Source organism: Lampetra fluviatilis, chromosome 16 (genome assembly GCF_964198595.1).
Source record: "Lampetra fluviatilis chromosome 16, kcLamFluv1.1, whole genome shotgun sequence".
NCBI lineage: Eukaryota > Metazoa > Chordata > Hyperoartia > Petromyzontiformes > Petromyzontidae > Lampetra > Lampetra fluviatilis.
Genome location: NC_136290.1, coordinates 775802 through 801233, shown reverse-complemented (window position 1 = coordinate 801233; position 25432 = coordinate 775802). Strand labels below are relative to the sequence as shown.

General features: G+C 50.0%; 1 protein-coding gene across 2 annotated transcripts in view; it reads right to left on the bottom strand.

Moving 5' to 3' along the window:
* Positions 1-161: 161 nt before the first annotated feature.
* LOC144936454 (uncharacterized) overlaps positions 162-25432 on the bottom strand; it is a 38383-nt gene continuing 13112 nt past the window's right edge. Inside the window, exons 5-18 of one of the 2 annotated variants that reach the window (XM_078863509.1) lie at positions 24005-24088; positions 22445-22590; positions 21985-22076; positions 20521-20621; positions 19648-19744; positions 18432-18550; positions 17225-17388; positions 16177-16290; positions 14821-15002; positions 7761-12542; positions 6665-6813; positions 4955-5350; positions 2779-2907; positions 162-1517 (exon numbers count right to left, since the gene is read on the bottom strand). In XM_078863509.1, coding sequence (XP_078719635.1) covers positions 1326-1517; positions 2779-2907; positions 4955-5350; positions 6665-6813; positions 7761-12542; positions 14821-15002; positions 16177-16290; positions 17225-17388; positions 18432-18550; positions 19648-19744; positions 20521-20621; positions 21985-22076; positions 22445-22590; positions 24005-24088 — 6747 coding nt within the window. In that variant the 3' untranslated portion in view covers positions 162-1325. The remainder of the gene's footprint in view (positions 1518-2778; positions 2908-4954; positions 5351-6664; positions 6814-7760; positions 12543-14820; positions 15003-16176; positions 16291-17224; positions 17389-18431; positions 18551-19647; positions 19745-20520; positions 20622-21984; positions 22077-22444; positions 22591-24004; positions 24089-25432) is intronic. The other variant, XM_078863510.1, reaches the window with a different exon arrangement.

The following is a 25432-nucleotide window of genomic DNA, read 5'->3' as shown; positions in this document are numbered from 1 at the left end:
AAAATTTTATATTTACGCTATTTAACCCAACTTTTAAAAATGGATATTGGTCGTGAAATCCTGTGTGTTAAACTGAATATTGAATCTCCAAAGGATATAAGCAATAAGGAGCATTCATATTTTCAATGAGATTGTTTACCCATTTCAGTTGACACCTATTTTTTCAAGATGGTTTGGGTCTATTCATTTTCAATACATCTAAACCGTAAGCTGGAACAGTGAGTGAACATAAGCACATGTTAGCTCAATGTTAAATTACCGCTCTTCAAAACAAACGGGCTTTCATGAACAGGCTTTATTTTTAGAAATCTCCAGAAACTACAGCTATGTTTACAAAACTACAACAGGAGATGTGATGAGTGGCAGAAACCGTCGGTAAGTGGGGTGCTCTCGGTACTCACATTGGCCTTGTGCACGTTGTACTTTAACTATGACAACATACAGGACTGTACCATTCAGCATGTGATGCTCCTTACTATTCAGAAACACCTGTTGTGATCAGCCAAGGGCTGTTGTTCAGTGGCATATTGTACAGGTTGTTTTTTCTGGTCTTGTTCAGACATTGTATATGTACAGGAGATGTTCCAACAAAACACATGAATTGGTAATCTTTGCTTTTAAAGAGGGTATTCCATGACAAAATGACATGGTGCCACTGTTCAATTCCTTCAAATCGATCATTCAAGAATACAATTGTCATCTTTTTTTACATTAGAATCAGCAATATTTTGAATGTCAGACAATATCTGAACATCATTCTCATCCATTCTAATGAAGCATCATCACACCATTATTTATACATGCAACTCTACAACCTCCGTCAATGAACGTATTCACAAGACCAAAACGTATTTGAATAGCGGCAGGACAGAGGCTAAACAAAACATTCCTCCAAATGCTGGGGAATCCTTCCCACGGTCTTCCATGAAACTCCACATAAAATAGGGATGCACATCACATTTGCAGCTGTGTTTCTGCATGTGGACTAAGTGCATCGCAAACACTGAAGATGAAAGTCAAGAAAAAAACAATGGTTATACAACTGTCGACCAAAAGAGGTTCATGATAACGAGGTGATTTGCCAAGGGGTGTTGTGTATGTGTGTCACGAGTCGAGTAGGTTGATTAATGCCCGGGACTGGTCACGTGAAGTGGCAGCAAGCTCACAGCCTCATCATCAGTCTGCTGATCACAAAAGTCCACGCTTGCTTCCACAGAAAAGCCGTGTGTGCCCAGTCTCTCCAAAATAGACCAGCAACGTACACTGCAAGTGTAACTTCAAGCAGGCCGACTCGGGGGCGGGCTGTTTTGAGGCTGGAGCAGGTGTCAGTGCTCGTTACTGGCCGTCTTGCTGCAGGACGGCTTCCCGTCGGGCGTGCAGCTGCTGCCCACCCACTCGCCGTCACCCTCCTCTCTCCGCTTGGCCTTCTTGCGCAGCATCTTGTACTTGTCCACATAGCCGCGCACCAGATTCCCCACTTTTACGGGGTTGATCTCTCCGCTCTTGCTGTGACAGATCTGCACCAGAGGGGGGGAAGGGCAATGGTCGGCAGTTGGGCAGCATCGGTACATGGGTAGACTCAGCTGTATGGAGAAAAGTGGTCATGCATTCAAATAACAGACATTTCTTCAACACTGCCTTGGAACCGCTGGCACATTGTCTTCACTACGTCCTCAAAAATGTGGCATGCTTCCCTGCTCAAATGAACATAGAAGTGGTGCAGAGCGAGGTCATTGGTAAAGAAAACTCAGCAATCTTATGGCAGGGGCCAGTCCCTGCTTAGGACGATTGTTGCGTTCTTACCACAGTTTGCTTAGACAGCTCATCGTGACCCACGGGGTTTAGATACATCGACTGTGGGGTATTATTTAAAAACAAACTATGAGTCGTATTCATGTGCTTGTCTTACATGATGAACCACTTTGGGCTGCCACCCTTGGTCTTTTGTTTAATGCGTGGCAGAATTTTTTACTCCACTTAAAAAAAAAAATCTGTAAGTGCTGTAATAGACTTTCCTCAGCAATACAACATACAATTATCTGGCACCTGGCACACGCTGCGAGATATTAAGTGGTAGGGCCTATAATATAGGTCGTATCAACAACAATGCCAGGACCGGTTCAAATATCACTCGCCACTGATGTTAACCGTGGCTGGGAAGAGGGTGCGTGCAAGTCCATACTGTTATAAAACAACAAATCGAAGATCCCAAGCCACTCTACAATGGTGGCCCTTGTTTGTTTTCTGTACCGAATTCTTGCACCGTCACATTTGTGTTTTCTCCCAACGTGTTGTGACTCGGGCATTTGTCTTAATGGACTCTCACCTTGCTATGCATAAAAGTGATTGATTTATCTCAAAAGCCACTCCAGTATTTTAATGAACCCAAACGCTTACCCAGTCATTCATGACAGCCCAAAGTCAATTCTAGTTCCCCTGAATGAATCAAACTGCAATCAGTTGCATTTTTATATTTTATACCCCAGTGCAAAGCCCATCATATTTGGCCCCAATTTAGGATATGAATGTTTCTAAGATAGAACTGTACGACTCACAGCTTTTATTATGCAGCAGCAGAAGTTTGAAATAACGGAAAATAAACGAACATGTTGGGGGAACCCGACAGTGAGAACCGTGCGATCTCTCGACGCACTCTCGCACAGAGGAGGCGCACGGCCACGCTGGCTGCAAACAAAGCGGCTCCTAGTGCCGGCCGGACCTGCTCACTGCCGTTCACAACACGCGAGCGGGTGAAGTGATGCGCGAGCCAGGACGAACCTTGTGCACCGCCTTACGCAGGATCTCCTTGTACTCGTCCTTGGTGATGTCCTTGCTCTGGTAGTAGGGCTTTATGGCCAGCTTTGCCTCCTCCACAGCTCTCTCTTGCATGTGCAGCTTCTTCAGGTACTGAAAGCCAGCATGCACACAGGTGTGCGAATGCACACGCACAAACATGGAGGTCTGAGTGTATAGCACGTGTGACCAGAGGGATCCCCCTTGGCATTGAGACGAAAGATTTTGAAAGACAATGATCCCCCCCTGTAGTCTTGCAGAGTCTCGAGGCAGATTCCTTTAAAAATTAAGGAATGATCAGCAACACATGCCTGGACACTTTTAGATGGTAATTGGCAATGGTGTTTTACATGGCCAGGAATCGCACCCAATGACTGTACCGGTGGGTAAATCGTAATGCCACTGCGCCTCAATGTATCGACACACGCGTGCGAGTAAAACCTCCCTTTCATCCTGCACAGACAGGCTCGGTGCCAGTTTTGGAGTCCAGCTTCTGAGAAGGCGGTGTGGTGGCCATCAACAACACATATTCTCAGCTAATACTCAGTGCGGATCCTGAACAATCTGTATAGGAGCTATATTATTTCATGCCGAGTTGACCTAGAGGAGATGGTGGGAGAAGCAGGGGACCAGATGACTTGAGGTTCATAGCAGGAATAAAGTGCCGGAAACTGGCAAGATTACTAAGGGTGAAACATGGGCCTCCAGCGAGCTTTCAGCAATCGATCCACACCAGCGCTGCCGCACACACATCTTCCTGTAAGCTGTCTGACTGTACACAATTGCCTACATGGCAAGGCACTCCATTATTTGTCAGTTATGCACGCCTGTCATCAACGATCAGAAATGACAACACCTTAGGTCTGCTGCTGCTCGTGGTGATCTCGTAGTTGTTACATGAACTGTTTCGAAGAACAAATGTGATCCAAGGTCTTCGCTCATTTACCAGCTTCACATTCATTATTGCCGTAAAATACTGGAGGAAGGTCCTTTGCTGTTGATGCCTCCAGGGTCTGGAATGCTATTGCCAATAAACTGCACTAAAAACTGCTCTTAAGGAGCTGTACACCCCCCGCTGCCACTGCTATGCAGTGACCTGAAATCAAATGCACCGCTCCGGATGTTCGCTGTAAAGTATGATCTTGAGTCTCGATTAATGTGTGCTGATCTTTAAAGGTGCATTGAAAAATGTTGATACTCCTGCTGTTATGGAGTGACTCATGCTGCCAGCTATGACTGCAGAGTTTGGTCATACATGTTATGTATATCGTTTATTGTTAAATTTGAATCACAGTTCCTATAATCACTGTTACATTGTTTTTATAGCTTTATTTTGGTGATATTCGAAAAAGTATGGTTAAGTCATGTTTCGATTTAAAGCTTTCGTGACTGCAGGGATTCATCTTCTTGGTTCTTTCAATAAAGTCACGTAGAAGGGAAATAATAAAATAATAAAAATAAAACATAATAAAATAATTCTCACGACGTTTCGGCCAGAACGCAAGCAGCCGTCCTCAGGTGAAGAACATGTCTGTCGGAAAGACAGAGTCTGAAGGACAAAGTCTGAAGGACTCTGTCTTTCCGACAGACCTGTTCTTCACCTGAGGACGGCTGCTTGCGTTGTGGCCGAAACGTCGTGAGAATTATATTATTATTTTATTATTTCCCTTCTACGTGACTTTACCGAAAGAACCAAGAAGATAAGTCATGTTTGTTTGTTGAAGTACGGAGTTAGCCTGATAATTGTATCTAAATTGTCTTATGGTTGTTATTGTTCGACTTGCATCCCATTGGGATTTTTGCACACAGCGTTGATATACGGTGCTTTTTTTGTGGAAGATTTTTACTGTTTTTGCCTGGATGTTTCTGTTGCAAAACGTTACTTTAAGATGTTCTTTGTTCTTGATTTGTTTGTTACGGTTGCACCCGAGTCAAGAGCCTCATGGCTCACAGGGCTATACCTAATAAATGAAACCAAAACCTAAAGATGCGTGGAAACTGCGCTTTTCAGAAGGTGGGCCCTCAAAAACCTTGAGTTCAACCACTTCAAGAGAGACCTTAAAACAATTTAATGAACACAGTGTGACCAGACAGCAATGCGGATTAGAGATACTATCAGCATGATTTTGTGTTTCTTCAATGCCTATTCACATCACATTACCTTGATTACCTTGTCGGTCTTGCTCCGGTCAGGGTTGTGCTGTTGGGACCTATGCGGGGCAGGCAGCTCCTCCATCTCCACCAGATCGGGCGACGCCATCTCCTCTTCCGCGGGCGCCGGCGGCGGCGGTGGGGGCGGCGTGGGCACCCGCGCGGCGGCAGGCCGCGCCACCCCGAGCGCTGGCAGCAGCCGCCGCAGGATCAGCTGAGCCGCCACGGCGGCGCTCGTCTCCGGGGTGACAACGGAGCCCACGGCCCCCTCCGCGAAGGGAGGGGGCGGAGGCGGCGAAGGCTGCGGCCAGGCAGCCGCGGCGACGGCGGCGGCCAGGAAGGGCCCGGCCGCAAAAACGGAGAGTGGCGGCGCCGCGGGTTTGACGCCGGTGTTCATGGGCGGGGCCTGTGGTCCCGTGGCATCAGCGGGATGGTAGGGGGGGAGCAGCAAGGAGGGGGGGTGCGGCAGTCGGGGTGAGGGACGGCAACACAATATTCATCTCCTGATTCGCCTTCGTTAGGCGCCGGAGCATTTACCACGTTGGTGGGAGCTCCATTGCCTGCTCAAGGATGTCCCTGCTTCCCTAAAAAATTAGTATTTTATTCTGTTTTCTGAATATTATCGATAAGCGAATAATGGCCTATGATGTTCTGAGATTCCAGGCTCACAAACTGGCCTCTGCTATGGTCACTAACAAGGGTGGTAACTCATAGATTTTGATGAATTGTCATAATTCAGGTCCTTGATTTGATTCAAAGGCCAATTCTTGTTTTTTTGTTTCTTTTTTTATTCAGTCTTGTTTGTACATTTTTGCTCACTCGATTAGCTTCACCGCAACATTATTGCATTATTTCCATGAATACTGGAAAACATTTAATGCATGTATGTTGATCATTAAGCAAGGATATCAATCAATGAATCGATACTCATTGCAATAAACAGACCAACGGGCTTGGTTTGTGATGGGCCCACTCGACTGGCACATGGAGTCTTGCATAGGGTGTTTATACAACGGTGAGAGAGGCAGACCTCTCTCTCCAGCCACATAATCAAAATCAGAATCTTTGTTCATCGTGGAGAAATCCAATGAGATATGAAACTCTTTTTCATAGATGTCCAGTAAGGAGTGGGTCAGAAAGTTACAACAAACAATATAAAAAACGAAAGGAGTGCAAAGTATAGGAAATTAATCAAATCACTCAATAAATAAAACTGATTAAGTATATAAATTCAAATTGCATAAGTACACCAATCCCCAAGCTTGGGCAAGGCAGCAAAACAACATAAAAACAGTCGCAGACTACACCACGACAAAACACAATCCCCAACTAAAATTGCGCATAAAAATTTTACTATCTCCAAGTAGCAATACAAATCACATTTGCAAATGCAGTTGTATCCAGCACTAATCTTCTGCCTCAGGATATTTAAAGGGACATTCACAATTCTAGATTTGAAGCTTTCGTGACTGCAAGGATTCATATTCTTAGGTTTTTTCGGTAAAGTCACGTAGGGTAAAAAATAAAAATTAATAAAAGTAAAATAAAAATAAAATAAAAATCACGACGTTTCGGAGGCAAGACAAGCTTCCGTCTTCAGGTGTAACCGTCACAGCATGATAGCTATATCAAATTATTTTATTTTTATTTTACTTTTATTAATTTTACCCATTGTTGTTCTTTAGTGAGTACGTGAATACAATCTCGTAAGGGCACTGACCTGCACCATTCCTGGGAACATGGGTTGGGACACCATGTAGTTGGTGGGGGTGAGCGCGGCAAGTGGTGGGGTTGAAGTCACGTCCTCGGAGTGCAGCAGAGGGATGTCTCCAGACCCCACAATCCCACCACTGCTCAGCAAGCTCAACACTGCTCACAAGCGGAGTGCAACACAAAGGCAAAGACACCCCAGTATAGTCTTCACAGACTGTTGGGGCAAGTACTGTTCTCGAACTATGAGGGCCGGCACGGCACATGACGGGGTGGTGGCCAGCTCCACGCCCGGCCGTCTTTGTCTCCTTCGTGGCAATATTTTGCACGTCGCACTAGGTACTCATTTGAGGCTGAGTCGACTTAAGGGAGGCCGAGGACCGGTTCAGATAATCGCTACTGGTGTTAACCGTGAGCAGGAATCGAACTCAGGTCGCCAAGTTCATAGCGCAGCACACTAACTGCTATGCTACCGCTCCCCAGTGTGACACACACATGCACGCAGTAGTGACCATTACCTCCTCCTCGTCCGAGCCATTTAAAATGAGACAAAGTGCAACTGGACATGGACATACACTGTAAAAGTCTACATGTCTTTCCTTGTGTATCTCAGTATTTCCTCTTTCTCTCTGTTTCTCTGCAGGCTGATTGCTCATGGTTTCCTGGGCCAGCTTTTTCAACCCATTACAACTCTGGAAGTGCATAATCCAAAGCGTTTCAACATCCATTTCCAAGATTTTATAAACTTTATTAAATTCCGTAACCAGTGACCTTCCCAATAATGAAGCATTCTGTATAACCCACGAGTCCCCACAGCCGCCCCAAAGGCACTGTCCTTACCCGCCATTTGTCAGTGCCCTCTAAGGTAATTATAATTTATTGTTTAGCCCATGAGCCATCATCACCCCAGTTAATAACTTTAGCATCGTTATTAAAGCTTTCACAACCTGACCACGGGCCCACACGGGACATTAACATCTGCCGAGCGGGCACGTGATTGGGACTAAAACGAGCCGTGCACATGACTCCGAGCCCGGCATCATCATGATGCACTACTGTCCAACGCAACAATGGGACGGCGGCCCGGGATCCCCGCACGTGCTCACCGGCACGCGCCGTGTCTTTGCGCTGCTCTTCCTCGCGCTGTTGCTGTGGGTCCCACGTGACGCGCTTCAGCAGAGGCCTCTCCCGTAGGGCCACCGTCTCACTCCCCCACTGCTCTCCACCGCCGCTGCCCCCAAACTGTGCCGTCTCGGACACCGGAGATGCCTCCCCCAGGTCAGGCGACGCCTCCCCAGGGCCCGGCGACGGCACTCCCAGGCCTGGAAACGACTCCCCCAGGTCAGGAGAAGCCTCCCCAGGGCCCGGCGATGGTGCCTCCACATCAGGAGATGCCTCCCCGGAAGCCGGTGATGATGGTTCCAGGCCGGGCAGAGACACCTCCAGCCCAGGCAATGACAGCCCGTGGGAAAACGGCGTCACACCCGGGCCTGGCGACACCGCCTTTGAGACCGGCGATGCCATCCCAAAATTAGCCACTGGCACCGTGCGTCCGGGCGATGCGAACCCCAGGCCCGGGGAGCCAACTACTCGACGCGGTGACATCACGCGGGGACCCAGCAACGCCTCCTCCAGACCCGGCGACGCATCCCCGCAAACCGGCGATGTCTCGCCAGCCACGTCCACAGACATGGCATGGCTCTCTATGTCCGTCAATGCGCCATCGTCGAGTGCTATGGGTAGGGACAGTGGGAGCTGTGGCTCCAACAATGTCACTCCAACGCCGCCACTGCTCGCTTCGTCCACTGGATGCCACCGTCGGATTCGAACGCGATCCCTGCGTTTTTGTTTCTCAATGGGGGATGATGGAAGCGGCTCCTGTGGGCAAGGAGCTCGACTTTCCGGTTCAACTGGTCCCTCCACCACCTCTGCCTCCAGCTCCCCCTCCTCCTGCTCCTCTGGCTCCAGCCCCGGAGCCTCCTGGGTGGATCCCTGCTTCGGAGCGTCCCTGGTCTTGTAGTCCGGACACATCTTGGAGCTCTTGCTTGACTCGTGATCATCTGCACACACCGGGCTGTCCGCGGCGGACACCACCGACTTGAAGGTTACTTGCGACTCCTCCACCTCCTCATCCTCTGGCCACAAGTGAACAGAGTCCTGCTTGGGCTGCACCTTTATTTCAAACTTCATCAGGAGATCAGCTTGGTCGACGTCATTCTCATGCCTCACGAGCTCGCCCACGGGCGCCGCCGACTCGGGGTTGACAAATGTGCGCTTGGGCGACACGATAACATCACTTTTGCCCGCCTTGCTTGACCGCTTGCGCCTTGTGCCACCCTCCACTCCATCTGCTGACGCCCGCTTGCTGCGCTTCATGTCCGACTTGGACTTGCCATCACCGCGGGGCTCTTGCGCCGCTTTCGCCCTCTTTGCCTTTGCTCGTTTCTCCGTCTCCGATTGCTGCCTCTGCGGCCGCTCTCCCTCGCCCTTCTGCCCCGCCGACACATGACTGCTGACGCTGGCTGACCGCACCTCGGAGAAGATGGTGATCTTCAAGTGGTCCATGCTGCCTCTGCCAAACAGCTGTCGCTCGTACCGCTTGTCCTCTTTGGGTTTGACGCGGACACTGCCGCTACCGCCACCACCATCGCTGCCATCTGTCGGTGTGGCCGTCGCCGGCGGCACCGTCGGCATGACACCGAGGGGCGAGCGTGCCGCTCTCTCTTTCCGGTGGTCGCGCTCGCGTGGCCTCGTGTGCGGTGGCGGCGACTTGGGACTCCGGCGCCAGAACGGCTCCTCCGCGTTGTCGGCATTTCGCGAGCTCGAGCGTTCGCGCCGCCGCTCTCGCGGGCTGGAAGGCTCCCGCCACCGCTCGCGAGAGTGGGAGCGCTCACGACGGAGCTCATGGGAGTCCGAGCGGTCTCTCCGTCGCTCCCGTGGGCTTGGCAGCTCCCGCTGACGCTCGCGGGAACTCGAGCGCTCGTGCCGGTGCTCAGGAGAGTTCGAGTGCTCGTGCCAGCGGTCTCGCGGGCTCGATGGCTCCCGCCTCCGGTCGTGCGACTTCAGTTTCTTCTCCCGCTCCCGCCGCTTTTTTTCACGATCCTTCACGGAGTCTCCGCTACCCTCGTTCTTTGAGTGCTCCTTCACGCGGGTTGCCCGCTCCCTCACACGTTCCCGATCCCGCTCCCTGTCTTTTTCTCTGTCCCGCTCTCTGTCCCGCTCTCTGTCCCGCTCTCTGTCCCGCTCTCTGTCCCGCTCTCTGTCCCGCTCTCTGTCCCGCTCATGCTCCCGGCGGACGGAGGAGCTGCGTGACGCACGGGAATGCTTCTGTCTCTGGCGGTGCTCCGAGCGACAGCTCGAGCCACTCGCCGAGCCGCCCTCGCCGCTCTCCCGTGAACGCCGCCGCTGCTTCCGCTGTTTTCGCCGTGAGCGCGAGTCCGAGCGCCGACGCCGCTGCTGATCGCTTTGCTTTTCCTCACGGGGACACTCATCCTGCTGGGACCGTCGCTTGCCCATGTGCCGGTAATTGCGGTCCTTCCGTCGCGCAAAGCGCGTGTCCCCACCCCGCTGGGCCTTGCCACCCGCGCCGCCTCCCTCGCCGGCCTCCGCTGCGTAGAAACCGTCTTCTTCCGAGCCGGCGTGCAGCGACAGGAGGTCCTCATCCTGCGCCGGGCCCGACGCGTTGCGCGACGCCGCCGACGCCGCGTGCGCTCGCGGGTCTCCGTCAAACGTGTCCACTGGGTCCACGATCTCCCCCATCTCCAGGGGCTCCGCGTTGGTGTTTGGGACGGGCGAGCACTTGCGGCCCTCCTTAAGGACCCGCTGTGCATGATCTCCATCTTCTCCGCAGCCATCCTTCGGCTCTTCGCTGGATTTCGTTTTGCCCGAACGCGACCTCTTAGCACTCGCTGGACTGGACGAATGCCGTGAAATTTTCACTTCCTCTCTTGCACCATCTGAACGTTTGGCGGGCGGGGTACCGACGTGCACCTCGCTGCGGACTCTCGCAGGCAGTCCCTGCTCCTCGCTCATCTCCGATGTTCCCATCACTCTCTCCGTCTTGTCTTCATCCTTACAGTCCTGCATGCCGATCTGAGCCGCCTCGCCCTGGTCCACAGGCACAGCCTCGCTTTTTACACTTTGCCAGTCGGTGCCCAAGTCATTAACCGCCTTTCCAGGCTCGCACTGCTCAGATGCCGCTTGACCAATAATATTTGTACTCAAATCTTTGTTGCTCAACTGGTTTGTACTCGATACCATCCCAAGATCCTGCGTCTGGTTTTTCCCCTTTTTGCCCTCCAGATGCACACCGTCTGTAACATCTTCGACGCTAAGCTGTCCCTCACCAGTGATGTCCTCCCGCAACTCTGATTTAAATGGTAAGGCTCCTTCCTCTAGCATGTTCCCAATCCCAGCACTCTTCGTTTCTCCACCATCTGATGCACTGATCCTCGGGGTATTTTCATCCTTAACGTTGCTCTTTGTAGTCGGGATTTCATCCAGATTTGTATCCGTGTCGGTGCCCACGCGAGCCTCTTTTCCGCATTCCACCATCGACTGCCCCTTTGAGCCAGAGTAACCCTCTCCACCAGAGTAAGGAGGGCTCCTTTCTTGCGACTCGTCCGATTCACCTGCCGCGCCACATCCCTGCCGGGAGTTCGAGCGTTCATCCCCGCCGTCCTTCCACGCCGGATCTTTGCCGTCCCGTGAGGTTCCCCACGAGGAGTCCCGCGAGGAATCCCGTGAAGGGTCCCGGGGCGGAGAATCCTGCGAGGGGACAAGCGGCGCCTCTCCATCAGGCGGCACCTCACTATCAGACGAGCTGCAATCACCCGGAGAAGGTAGCCCCGCACCAGGCGTGGCCGGCAGATCGTCGGTGCCGTCCGAGTTTCCGTCCTCGGGGGATGGGCTGCTAGGGCTTGGCGGCGAGCTGGGGTTCGAGTCAGTTGGACGGAAGGGGTCGTAGGTGTCGTCCTCGACCGCGGCGGTGCCGCCAACGCCGTCTCCGTCGCTGTTGGCGCGGCCAACGCGTGCCCGTGCCCGCCCCTCCTCGCTGTTGGCACCCTCGTCGTCGGTGGGGTCAGAGGGGTCGTACGCCTGATGGGCCAACAGCGTAGCCACCGTGGGAGGCACCGATGAGGAAGGCGGGCACGGCCTCCGCATGGGAGAGCGCTTGGGGGCGCTTGCCGTCTGCTCCTGCCAGCTTCTGCTGTTTCCGGTCAACTTGATCTCGATTTTGCCCAGGTGTGGCACTCGCCCCTGCGTGGATGTGAACGAAGACGAAGTACCGGGGCTGGACACAGGCAGCGCTCCCACCGCCGCGGCCTTCCCACTGGGTATGCGAGCAAAGGGCAGCTCGGCCGCCTCGGGCCTCCATGGCACCGCGCCTGCGTCCTCCACGCTGGCGTCGTGCTCCGAGCCCTGCTCCCCGAGGCCGAACGATCGGTTGATCTTAAAATGGCGCTTGTTGCGTGCGGACGCTGGCCTCTTTTCACCGGCGCCCTCGCCACGTTCTCCGCCCCCGTACCGCGGAGCTTGGAGCAGCGGGGGAGGCAACGATGGGGGCCCAGCGGTGCTGCAGCGGAGCCGCCCGGGGTCGCCGCCTCCGTTGGCGGCTGGTATGCCACTTGAGGTGGAGCCGCTCACGTTGGAGTGGGCCGTCATGGCGTTCACCAGCCCGCCCTGCTGTGAGGAGGCGGGCATGGAGGATGACGAGGAGGAGGAGGACGAGGACGAGGAGTGGGGAGGGACACCACTTCCACTGCCGCCACCGCCGCCGCCACCATTACCGCCCGCAGTGCCGCAGCTGCGGGCTCCCGGCCAGTCCCCTCCGCGGACGGGTGCGCTGCTCGCACCGCCGCAAGGTCTGCTCGGAGAAACGGTGACACCTGCCGAGGAGAGAATAGCGGCCACTATGAAGGATCGACTCAACTCGTGTGGGACTCCCTCAAAATTAAGGTTAAGACATAATTTTTCATGGCACGATACAATATAAAGTCTCATGAAATCACGATTATAGCAAAACCAGTTTCCCTCAATTTCACATATTTATTGTCTTGTTTTTGTACTTTTCAGTTCACCCAAAATAAGGCTACCATAGGTCTTAACATAAGCCTGCCACACGTAAGTCTCATAATTATACAAGATGCATGTAGGGCAGTTGTGAATATATACTCATAACGTGGGGCACATCAGTGTAACGTGTTAACGACAGCACGGAGACAGTAGTCAGTCTGATACCTCTCCTCTGTCACCATCGGTTTAAGCAGACAAAGGAAACCACTGAGGAGCATTTAGAGAGGAATGGGGCAACAGTAATTCACACAGGACTGGCACATTCCAGACATCTGTCTGCAGATACAAAGGCTAATTAACAACTCTCAGTGTGTGAATGCAAACATGCTCACGTGATTGGATGGACATCTATGTCATTTGGCAACCTTTAAAAAAATAGTTCCAAAGCCCCATCACACACAGAGCTACTTGTACACAAACAGACACAGCAAGTATAGAGCAGATGACAAATTCAGACTTAAAAACAAAATAGGTTTCAATTATTTAGTTTTCCGCCCCCCTTTGCTATTCTTTAACAATACAGTTTTACTGTTGTACATTGTCACCAATACATTTCATCATTACCCATTTCCTGCCACAATTAATCAATTATCTTTACATTAAATCATAAGATTTGTTTTTTTAACGGCTGCCCACAAAGGGGAAGCCACATGCGGCTCAGGACCCGCAGGTTGCCGACCCCTGATCGAGGGTGCAGCAGATGAGGTTGATGCAAGGCCGAGCTCTGCCGAGTCCAGTTTGAATCCAAGAGTAAACGGAGCTATACGTACACCGTCGCCACTCACACTCCCCACCCATCATTGGATGTGTGAGGAATGTCAGACTGGCCATGACTATTAACTCATTGGTATAATCCAAGATTTCGCTGGTTAAATAAATTGCTTTTGGGTCCCAACTCGGCAGTAATTATACACAATTACATTTACTACGACATACCTATGAGACACTGTACGTCATTTAATAGAAGACTAACACGTTTTTATGCGAGCTGCTTCTGCAGTGTTTTCAAACTTTCTGCAGTCTCATGTGGCTGTGCTTTAAACACCTCCACACTCTTGCTTCTCTTATGGTATAGCAGGGCGACTTGGTTCCTTTGCATATATAGCCTAATATTCCGAGGCCAAACCACTGTGCCACTGCTGCACTACCTGCGTGTATAGACGCAAGGCTAAGCAGCTGATATTTATCACCTTTGTTGCAATAGAGATCTCTAACTATACGCACTAAAAAGATTCCAAAGTCAATCACTGTTCGTACTTCCTTACAAATTACAACAGTTTAACACGTAGGCTTTCGCGCCAATATCATCCATAAGAGGTTTTTTTTGGGTTAGATTTAGTGAGGAATTGGCATGTTCTGTTTACGTGACAACCCTTACTAGTTGGCTGTGTCGGGTGGTGGTGGGTTTTGACGACACATTTATATATTTACGTGATCTAACCCAAAAAAACCTAAATTACAATACAATTATGATTAATGCAGTGTATAAATGCAACCATGTCTCAAGAAGCTGCACAAAACAGTGCGACATCCTGCAGAAAGGAGACTCGTTCATGTTTTTCATGATAAAGAAACAGGCATTGGCAGAGGAAAGGAGCTTGGACTTGAACAGGGTGAGTCAACCGCACGGATGGCTGGGGAACAGGAGTTCCAGACTATAGGGGCAACAGAGGAGAATGAGCAATATCCCATTTAGTGAAGGCTGAATGGGTGCTTTTAGTGGAGTAGAGCGTACGTATGGAGTAATTGAGCGAGTTGAGTGGGGATAACTAGGCAGGGGTGAGTCCATGGAAGACAGAGGGTCATTTTTAAGTTGGTCCAGTGAGGAGTTCAGATTCACCATACTTAACATCAAAGTTAAGACAACCTCCACAAACACATTGTAGCCTGCTCATGAGAAATGTCAGAGGGTATTTTCAACTTTGCAACTGCACATTTAGAAGTTGCACAGAGACCGCCAACAAACTGCACAACTTTCACCGACTTTGTGGACAACTGCCAAAGTATTTGTGGTGAATGCTCCAAGACAGACCACCCAGCCTTCCAGTGTCATGCGGTGAAGGGGCATGTGCGAGGACGGATGTGCGGTACCCGTAGGGGTGCGTGGCTGCAGGGCCCCGTGACGCGTGATCAGGAGCTGGCTGCTATCCATGAGCAGCACGGCCTGGCCGGCCAGGATGGAGCCCAGCAGATCAGGCTCCGGCTGAGACTCGGGGACGGGAGGCGGGCAAGGCACCCTCTGTAGTGCTGGGCTTTCCCTCAATGGCCCCTCGCTGGAGCCAGGTGGAACAGACACGGGCACACACACCTGCTCAGAGTCGCATCACTGGATACCGCACGAAACCCAAGTGAACCTAGTGTGGAGGTACACAAATGTAGTGCACTGAGGTATGTCAAAGCCCACTTAAATGTACCATCTCCGCTAAAGAATGAACAAAGAATGTACACAAGAATTGTATGGACTTCTCTTGTGACTGATACTGATGTCAGTCATTAGGATCCCCCCCTTTATCCATTCTACTCAGAAGAGCCATCTATCCCACCTCCCGTCCCGGCAGTAGATCATCAAGCGATTACCTTTGTCAAACTAGGTTCGTCAGCATTGAATATATTAAATCAAAAATATTCAACTGCAGCAATGTACACAAAGCAAGCTCAAAGTCAACCCAGACCCATTACACCAAGGAGGCAGTGTGTGTAAAACTACAAAAACAAAGCTCCCCCATAGAGTCTTTAACAGACTATTGTGGCAAGTGCTGTTAACGAGCACATATTCAGGTCGGCACAGCATACAATGGCGTGAGTGGCCGACACCACGCCTGGCCGCCTTTAGTCTCCCCGATGCTGTTTACATACACTGCACTAGGTACTCATTTCAGGCTGAGCTGACCTCGGGGAAGCCCAGCACCAGCCTAGATATTTGTCACCAATGTTGGCTGTGAACGAGAATCAAACCTGGGTCTCCGGGTTGGTAGAACAGTGCACTAAGTACATTACCATCCCCACTTTATATAACTACACACACAGTCATGTGTAAGTAGAGTTTAATGCATGCAAAGTGCGGACACACTCGAGCATGCACGGTGGAGAGATGTTAACCACTTCGCCTGGTATACAGGTGTTCATGGGTTCTATCCCGACCCTGACTCCTGTATATTTGGAGTTTGCATGTCTCTCCCCGTGGTCATGTGTATTTTTCTCTAGGTTCTCTGGTTTTTCCCTCCACATTTAGAATAAACATGTGTTTTGAGTATTTGTCTGCTAGAAATTTCCACCTAAGCCACTTCGTTGAGCTACTGTGTAGCTCAGTGGGCCTTACCTGGTAAAATTAAAAAGTTAAAGTTCATCGTTTTGTTAAGCGCAGCTTTGTGTAAGCAAGTGCAGAGGCGAGAAGAGTGCCCAGCGACGAGGAAGTGTAACAAACGTGTACACGACCAGCTGTGGTACCTGGCAGCGCCGGCCATGATGGGCCGGGCAACAGGACGGTGCGAGTGAACGGCCAAACGGGAGAGCACGCGACGCTTGCTGTCCACGGCGCTCTCCTCTGCGGGACTCTCGGCACTGACGAGACACAGGAGCCGCGTCTAGAGACTCCCCAACAGCAGTGCAGCTAACAGCGGCTCAACATGCCTGAAGCTTGTAGAAATTCCCACAAATCACAGCAGCTAAGTCATAAATACAGAAAACAAGGTGTTCACTCTCATTATGCCAAAGGGGTGAAGACTCCCACTGCTCAGTTTACTTGACAGTTCACGGAGAAGGAAGTAATTTTCTCCTCGGTGTAACCTGTGGCTGCAAATTTGAGGGGAACTAATATTCTACCTTTGCATTTCCAGTGTATTTACAGAGATTCCTCGTTTAACGTAGTAGATGCATTCCTGAAAAGTGCTGCGTTAAGCGAAAATGCTTTCAGAGGGGAATTACTGTACCAAATCACATTTGCACTTTAAGACCAGCCTGCAGTCATCCCATGGCGAGACATCGAAATGAGGGTACGCTGCGTACTGTATCATTCTGCCTACTCTATAATTCCACGTACTATATCATACCGCTCCGCCACGCAGCTCCAGAAAGTAGTTGGTCGTTGACCACTCAGACACCGCGATAAAACCGGCACGTTCCGCGTTATGACGGGCGCTTAAAGAGTTATGAGCACTTTCCGCGCTGTGCAAAAAGTTTTCCCGAATAGAAGAACCGCGCTGTAGCGAAAAAGTGTTGTGTGAACATGCGAGCGAGGACATACTGTAACTGCAAATTGTAATGCCAGTGGCTTCATGAGAACCAAAAAGCAGTCAGGCAAGTGCCCAGCACTGGTGCATCAAACAGTCTTCTCATTTTAACATTCAACTAAACCACCTGCACATGTCAACTGCATGAGCAAAACCGAGACGGCGTATATCACACTACCATACCAATGCCATGGCTGCCTGTAATAGTTTTATTTCCGGACATATTGAACAGGAAAATTAATCAGGAGGCCACAAGTGCCGCTGACCTCTCAAAGGGGTCGAACTGATCTGGGTCTTCGAAGAGCATGAAGCTTGGGGCACCGATGTCGGAGCGACGTGGCCCCGAAAAACGCTGCAGTGGAAGTGTTGCCCCCATGGCCACCACGGGACCAATGGGGGGTCCGGTGGAGCCACCTGGCGTCCTCTTCACCTGCGCGCAGTGAGGAGCCGGCGCGATCACCACCTCAGCTCAGCGAGCAGTAGCTTCTCATTGCTTGACTTGCCATTACATCAAGCTATCGGGTGGTATGTATTTATGTTGAACTTATATCGCATCATACGTAGTCAATCGTGCTAATCGCAGGTGTGGGGGAAGGACAAACTCAACACAAAAAGTAGTTCGAAAGAAATGCGTTTTCAATCTCGATTCAAAAGTGCATAACTCCAGTGGTTTCCTAATATCTGCAGGAAAAGCGTTCCAGATGGCCGCAGAAGCACATCTAAAAGCGTGCGATGCAGTGAGCATCTTTGTTCGATGGCGAGCCAAAAGCTGTTGCGAGGAAAACTAGAGTTTGTGTGATGGTTTAAGTTAAACAGGCCATAAAAGACTGATGACAGGAGCAGTCAAGGGTTGCCCATAGTGACCCAGAAGGTGCAAAGGTTACTTCATTGACAAATAACCAACTTAACTTATTATTTTACACTAACTAGTAAGGTCAGCATCTTATTCAAAGGCTGGTTTCTGAGATTGACCTTGAATTTAACCCTGGAAACCATTTTGACTCCGCAATCGCATGAACCATGAAGAATACATTTCACACTCATAGGCTGGTTACCTTTTAACATTCAATGTTGTTGAGAACATTATTAAGTTTTTACTTCAGTTATTGGTCAACAGTTTCAGGTGATCAAAGCACCATACCAGAGAACTCAGTTTAATCACAAGCCACTGCAGATTCAAACCTAACATCTCAGCACCGCTGACTTAACGCTGCGACACAACACAGGCCTTATGAGGAACAGGGCCACCTATAATTTCCCATTAATTATTTAATTCGCACATTCTCACTACAAGCTTTGGTAGATATTTTTACAATTATATCTTCACATTTATCTCAGTCTCGGGAATGCATTTTTTTGTCAGAGCAACACAGCTCGAATGACGACACGCTGCCATTTGCAGCACGCGCCGCTGTCGCGCAGCGCCTGCAGGGGTCGACGACGACGAGCAAGGAGTGGGAAGCGTCCGCTCACCATCTTGCGGACACGCTTCATCAGCTCCCCCTTGCGCCGGTGGCAGCGGCGTGCAGACGTGGAGGCCCGCGGCTCCCGGGGACTATTCACACGACGACCTCGCTTGGGCCTCCCACTCACTAGGGCACGGGGGGGGGGGGGGGGGGGGGGAGTGGTGGGGGGATTTGGAAACAGGGGCACGACCCAGCTCCCCACAGCCCTCCTGCACTCCCAAACTTGCCTTGCTACCGCCCAGCACATCCCAGCGCACGACGTGGATGACAAAGTCAGCACAGGCTTGACTGGAGGACCCAACAGATAGACTATGAAATTAAACTTTTTTTTATTTTACCAGGTAAGGCCCACTGAGCTATACAGTAACTCTTTTTCAGAAGTGACCTGGCAAGAAATGATGGCTCAAACCGAAGGACCGGAGAAAAATCCACGTGACCACAGGGAAAGAACATGCAAACTTCAAATATTCAAGCGTCAGGGTCGGGATCGAACCCACAACCTCCTGTATACCGGGCAAGGTAGTTAACATCAGATGACTGATGTATGAAAACGGCTAGATAAAAGTACCAACACAGATCTTGACTGGATATCAATGCGCACGAGTGACGAACGTACGACTGATTGGCGAATCAAACCCAAGTCGCTATTGAGCCTTACTTGGTAAGCAACAAAACTACTGTTCCAGCGTTTATGTAGAGAAACCAGGTCTGAGCTGTGCACATAACAAACGCAATGAAACGGGCGATGTTGCCCACTTTCATCATGCTTTAATAAGCAGACTGCTACATACGCTTGGTGCCCATGACCCTAAAACACATTTCACACAATCGAAAGCCAAGATTCTGCAAGGCCAGGTCAACCGTGGCCGCTCCCTTGGCCAGGACTGAAATTGGGTCTGTCACCCAATTAATCTATGGTATTTTGAGGAATCTATATAAATGAGAATAATTTTTATCCCAATTCTGATAATGGGATGTGTGAATAAAAGGCAAACGAGGAGTTTTTTCTGTATCGTGGCTTTGTGGCATACTAGCCTTGCACTATAATCGTTTTTCCACATATTGTTTTTAAACTTATATTTCTTTCACACATCCATGCGTCGTTGGGCTTCCACCTGGTTCTCCGTGCAGGATTATGAGTGCGCAACTATGGGACAGCGCGTGGCAGCACGTAGTAGTTCATGGTATCGTTTGTGGTACCGCTTGTGGAACCGCATGATTACCGTGCCGCGGTGTTGCCCGCCGGTTTAACCCAGCCACGGTGGCCGCCACCAAGTCCTGCACCAGCTGAGGGTCAGGTGAGAAGAGCTCCATGAATCTCTGAGGGCACACAGGACGCAGGGCATATGCCAGGGCAGGGGAGGGATTATACAGCTTGGCGAGGCTGAACAATCAGGTACACACAACAGACGCCAGCACCATAAATATAGGTTAAAAGGCAAGGCATGAATAATCAGAAAGCAAGGATGTTAAAAGAGCAGAGCTTGCTATCATTGTGAGCAGCTAATTAATTTGGCTTTCAGAGAATGTAAAACACGAGTATGGTGAAGGTGGGGCACAATGATGTGTGAATGGGATAGAGAATTACATTTGTGATGGGCATGTGAAATGCAATACACAAAGATAAAGGTCCCCCATATAGCCTTTAACAGACTGTTGGGGCAAGTGCTGTTAGTGAACTCTGGAACTGTACACGAAAGGGTGGGTAGCCAGCACCCGCCCGGGCGCCTTTGTCTCCCCGGTGGCGATGTTTACTACACACCACACCAGGTACTAGTTTCAAGCCGAGTCGACCTAGGGGAGGCCCAGGACAGGTTCAGATAATCGTCACCGGTGTTGGTGGCTGGGAGCGGGAATCGCACTCGGGTCGCTGAGTGCGTAGCGCAGTGCGCTAACTGCTACACTACCGCTCCCCTCAATTCACAATAGGAATATTCACACAGTAGGCATGTAACTTTTGAATATTAAATAATGCATCTAATAATTCATCATTATGCAATGAATGTATTCTATGTGAATGGACCAGACAAGACAGAACATACAAGTGAGAAAATACAGAAGAGAGAAACGAGAGTGCGCGAGTGCATGCGCGATACCTGCTGCGAAAAAGATAGGCGGCTGCGGTTGACGCGCGCGCGCACGCGTTCACTCTGCCGCGTGCGTGCGATGACACGCATGGGGCCCGGCGCCACCAAGACTGCAGCACACACATACACGACGCACACACGCAGACACACGCACACGCTCGCAGTTACGTTCACCGCCCCATAGGGGGCCTCAAACAACAAACTATAAACTATGTTTATTTTAGTAGGTAAGGCCCACTGAGCTAATATAGCTCTTTTTCAGAAGCGACCTGGCCACAAATGATAGCTCAACAAAGTGGCTTATCAGGTGGAAATGTATGGCAGCCAAATACTCTAAATGCATATTTCTAAATGTGGAAGGAAAAACAGGACCCGGAAAAAATTTTACGCAACCACGGGGAGAACATGTAAACTCCAAATATATAGGCGTCAGGGTCAGGATCGAGCCCACGACTTCCTTCATAACCAGGCGAGGTAGTTAACATCTCGCCACTGTAGCCTGTGCAAACACAGGCATTGCTCTGGGGCTTGAACCACACAGAGCACCTTCACTGTGATCAGTACGGTAACACAGTCATTAACACTGCCATAAACTGAAGAACATACAAAATGTGAATGTTTAATGCATTCATCAGAGCAATGAGAGGAGCCAGATTGACCGACAGACTTTAGAGTGTGGTGCATTGAAACACTGGGACACTGGGAAAGAAAACATTTATTAAATGTTTTGTTACCAATTATATTTGTTATCACAGTTGCCGACCATAGGTACAGAAGCCAAAAAAATGAAGCGGTCAGAAACAAACAGCGCCATTGAAGGTATAAAATATACATGTCAATACATTTATTGAATTTAAAAAGGTTGTAACAACTTGGGAATACAGACAATGGGATGAATTCCCAAGTGGAGCATTGGGATGAATGAAGCCGAGAGAGAAGTATTTTTATCCAGCAGTCTGGCGGATGAAAACTAAACTCAATAGTTAAATGTTCTTCCACCATACTGCACAAAACTATGCTACTGTGTAGGCGAGTGGCCTCGTAGGTCTGGGACTCTTGCTTAGATCAGGGCACCGATTTAGTTCCTCAGAGTTGGTAGATTCTCAATCCCTGGGGATGTTCGGTACCAATAGACACGTTCAAGAGTTCACTACACAAGAGACACCCTCGACGAACACGTCATAGCGAAGGCACCGGCTGAGTGATGGTATACACCTGCGATCCAGGTCGAAAGTGCAGATTTAACCATTGGCTCAAGTATCACCGATGGAACGGAGCACCAGCCAGCACTCATGCGGGCATGGAGACACAACCCAGCACCCAAACCAAAAGCAACCCTGCGAGCTTAATCTTCGCTGTCGACATGGTCAGCGTGCCCCAGGCCGTGCTATGCAAGCGAGCCAATAGCTGTGACTGAAGAGCCTCAATGGGAAGCCAAGCCATAGCCTTGTGTCAACAGTGCTGGGGCCCTACCGATGGAGGGGGCCCGGGGCAGGCAGGTGGGGCAGAACCACTCCTCCACGGGTATGCTGTCCAGCGGGGGGACCAGGCACTCCATGTGGAACCTAGGAACACAGCAACACAGCCAGCACGGCACACAACAGCTCAGTCAGCTCATCAACCACTCCACACCAACCCCGCACTCACACCAGCCCAACACACCGCATCAGCTGCCCCTAACCAACCACTCACATGTTAATCACACCATTAACCACCACTAACCACCCATAACAGGTCAACCACACCAACGACATCTTAATAATTGCAGCAATCACTTAACATCACGACACTTTGGCTGTATGGACACTGCACCGACTGCAATGCAGCAACCATACACCACAACGGTGCGTCAACACTGCCCAGCTATTGTACTCAAGCACAATAGCTGGGCAGTGCGAGGACCACAGCGCACGACCGCGAGGGGGCGACTCACCCTGCATCGCAGGCGTCGCACAGCAGCATGCGTTCCTCGCGGTCGCTGAGGCCGCACGCGCGGCACGGGGTCTCCTCGTCACCGCCACCACTGCCACCGTCGTCATCCCACAAATGCGCCTTCTGCTTCCGATTGGGTACGGCGATCTGCGAGGGCGGCGGAGCAGAGCACACGCGTTGCACTTATGGCCCTCAACCGCACCTCCGTGCTTTCGGGTCGCATCAGAGAAAACGTCGTTCTGGAACTCCCTACATCAGCAAAGCATTAAGTCATGGTGGGGAGCAGCCCTGGACAAAGGCGTCCCTTCATGGGCCTCTGATCCAACACCAGGCAGCACTCCGTGCTCTGCAACAGTTCCACTTGTGTCAAGTAATCTCCGATACACAAAAACAACCGACATTCGCCACTAAGTGGCTGTGACGTCACCACGCCGTTTGTGCCAGGCTATGTGCATGGCATGTTAAGGCCACATGAAGTGCCGAACGCCTGCTGGCAGGTCACGGGACAGACCCAGGTGCCATGGGTTGACTGAGATGACTGGCCGATGCACCACCTTGTGCCCCTACTGTGCAAACTATAAACACACACATACACATGTTCGCCCTCAAAGTCTGGAAATTACAAATTAAATGGAATAAAATTACCACGGACTTTCTCTCTCAAAAAGCGTGGTTTTCATTTGTGTTGTTACTATGAGCATGGGCATCACCCACAAGCCCAGATGCGATTTTACTTTTGGGTACCACCTGAGGTGGCATCACTTGATTGATGTCATTATGTGGCCAATAACAGTGAATTATTTGATAACCATTTAAAATGAGTGGGGATATTAAGTAATTCACTCTTATTTGGCCATATTAAGTTTTGCCACCATAGGTGGTATGCATTTCCTCGCCAGAACTCTCCATAGACCACATCCACGCTCTGGGCAACAACATGGGAGCGGCGTCCTTCAGGAAACATTATTACCCCACAACATTGTGTAGGTCCACAGCTGCTTATACTAGTTTTGCAGAGCTGGTTACTTGCGGCTAGGCTGCTGAACCTCAGGTATTCACAATGAACTCTGCATCTACACAAGTCTCTCCTCTTATTAGGCTTTGGCATGAACACACCATGTTATGATTCACAGAAGTACCCTGTACTATTCTCCCATATACTGTGAACGTAATTTTAAATCACACAAGTTGACAGAGTGCCCCCTGAGCTCACGCTCCTAATAGACCATAGCATGTTCAGCAGTCCGACTCCACCACTGGAAGGCCGTCACGCCATGGCACAGGTCATCATGTTACAGCATATGCCATCACAACATCGCATCCCAAGGCATCACGTTTCAGCGCAGTAAGGCTGTCAATACACAGCAGGGCCAAGCATTGGCCCGCGGAAGGGGTTACAGCTCCCGTAGCGTACGCAGCCACACACGGACAGGAAGAGTAAAACCTCTAAAATGAACTTGATCAGAGCGAGCACTCTGACTGGGCCACGTATTCACACAAAAATGGCATCTGAGACGAGCGACCGGAGTGAGATGCTACCGCCTCACGCCGCCCTCCTTACCGTGCGCACGACGTCGCCACCAAAGCAGGAGAGGGCCGAGATCACCTTGAAGGGCTTGCGATCCACGGGGCACGAGTTGACATTCTGCAGAACAGGGTGTGTGCTACAGCATCTAATACTAACCGTAATGACTGTCAATCTTGAGCCGAACCTTGGGCCAGAACATTAATAGAAAAACCACCTCTAATCCTAAACCCATTGCTAAATAAACCCCAAATCCCTGTTGTAAACCATAACAATGATGTTAGCCTACCATTATCTGAAACAAATCCTAATTATAGCCCCAATACCCTAATTCCTTATGAAATCTTGACATTGTTGAAATTCTATCCAAAAACTCAATGACATAGTGCTTACTGTTTTACACCCAAAGTAGTAAATACTGCAGAGTATAAGGGGCCATCCATAAATGACGTCACGCACCTAGGGGGAGGAGGGGGGTCAGACATTTGTGACGATGTGTGACGAGGGGGGAGGGGGGGTTTGAGAAATGTGACGTCACAAAATGTGCAACTTTAAATAAACTTAATTAAATAGAATTGTTATAACACTTATTTTGATACATGTTCATTATTAACTATATGATTATTTAAATGTATTCCATGAAGGAGCATTTTGCTTCTCCATGGGAGAATGGAGAATCATATATTTTGAATTTTCTTTTAATGATTGTTATTAAACATTTTGATTATAATGATTCTACCAGGGTTTTTCATTCTGTGGAATGAATATGTGATTGTTATAATTGTATTCTCCATTTTTCTTCGTTCTACTACAAAGTTTCAAGTATTTTTTTATAGTTATAATTACTTTTAATATTTTATAATTATAAGAGCATTTCAATATAATATTCTGAACATATGCAGCTTTAGTTAAACGTTGAATAATTTCAAGTGAATGTTATGCTAGATTTCAGCTTTCCAACGCCTCCTTTTTAATACATGTTCTCTCCTACAACATCAGAGTGCAGCGCCACATTAAATACGCACTACAATGACAATATCTTAAAGTGATTTGAAGCAAGTTTTATTTTCAATATGGAAATATGGTTTGGGGGGGGGGGGGGAGGCAGAGCTTTGTGACGTCATATTTGAGGGGGGTCTGACTTTTTGTGACGCCGTGTGACGAGGGGGGGAGGGGGGGTCAAAAATTGGCCAAAATCCCGTAGTGTCATTTATGGACGGCCCCTAAGAGATATTATGTACTGTAGACCTGTCCATCCCCATTCAAGACACGAGTCTCCACATATGTATGCAGAACTTCTATCGCACCGTACATAGCTAAACGTGCCAACCAGAGCTATCTGTCCTGTCTGTCACCATGTGCCTTCTGTCTGTCCCATGTGAGACCTGCCTCTCCCCATGTGAGACGTCTGTTCTATTTGTCCCCACTTGAGACCTGTCCCCCCCTTTGTAGGCACACATCCCC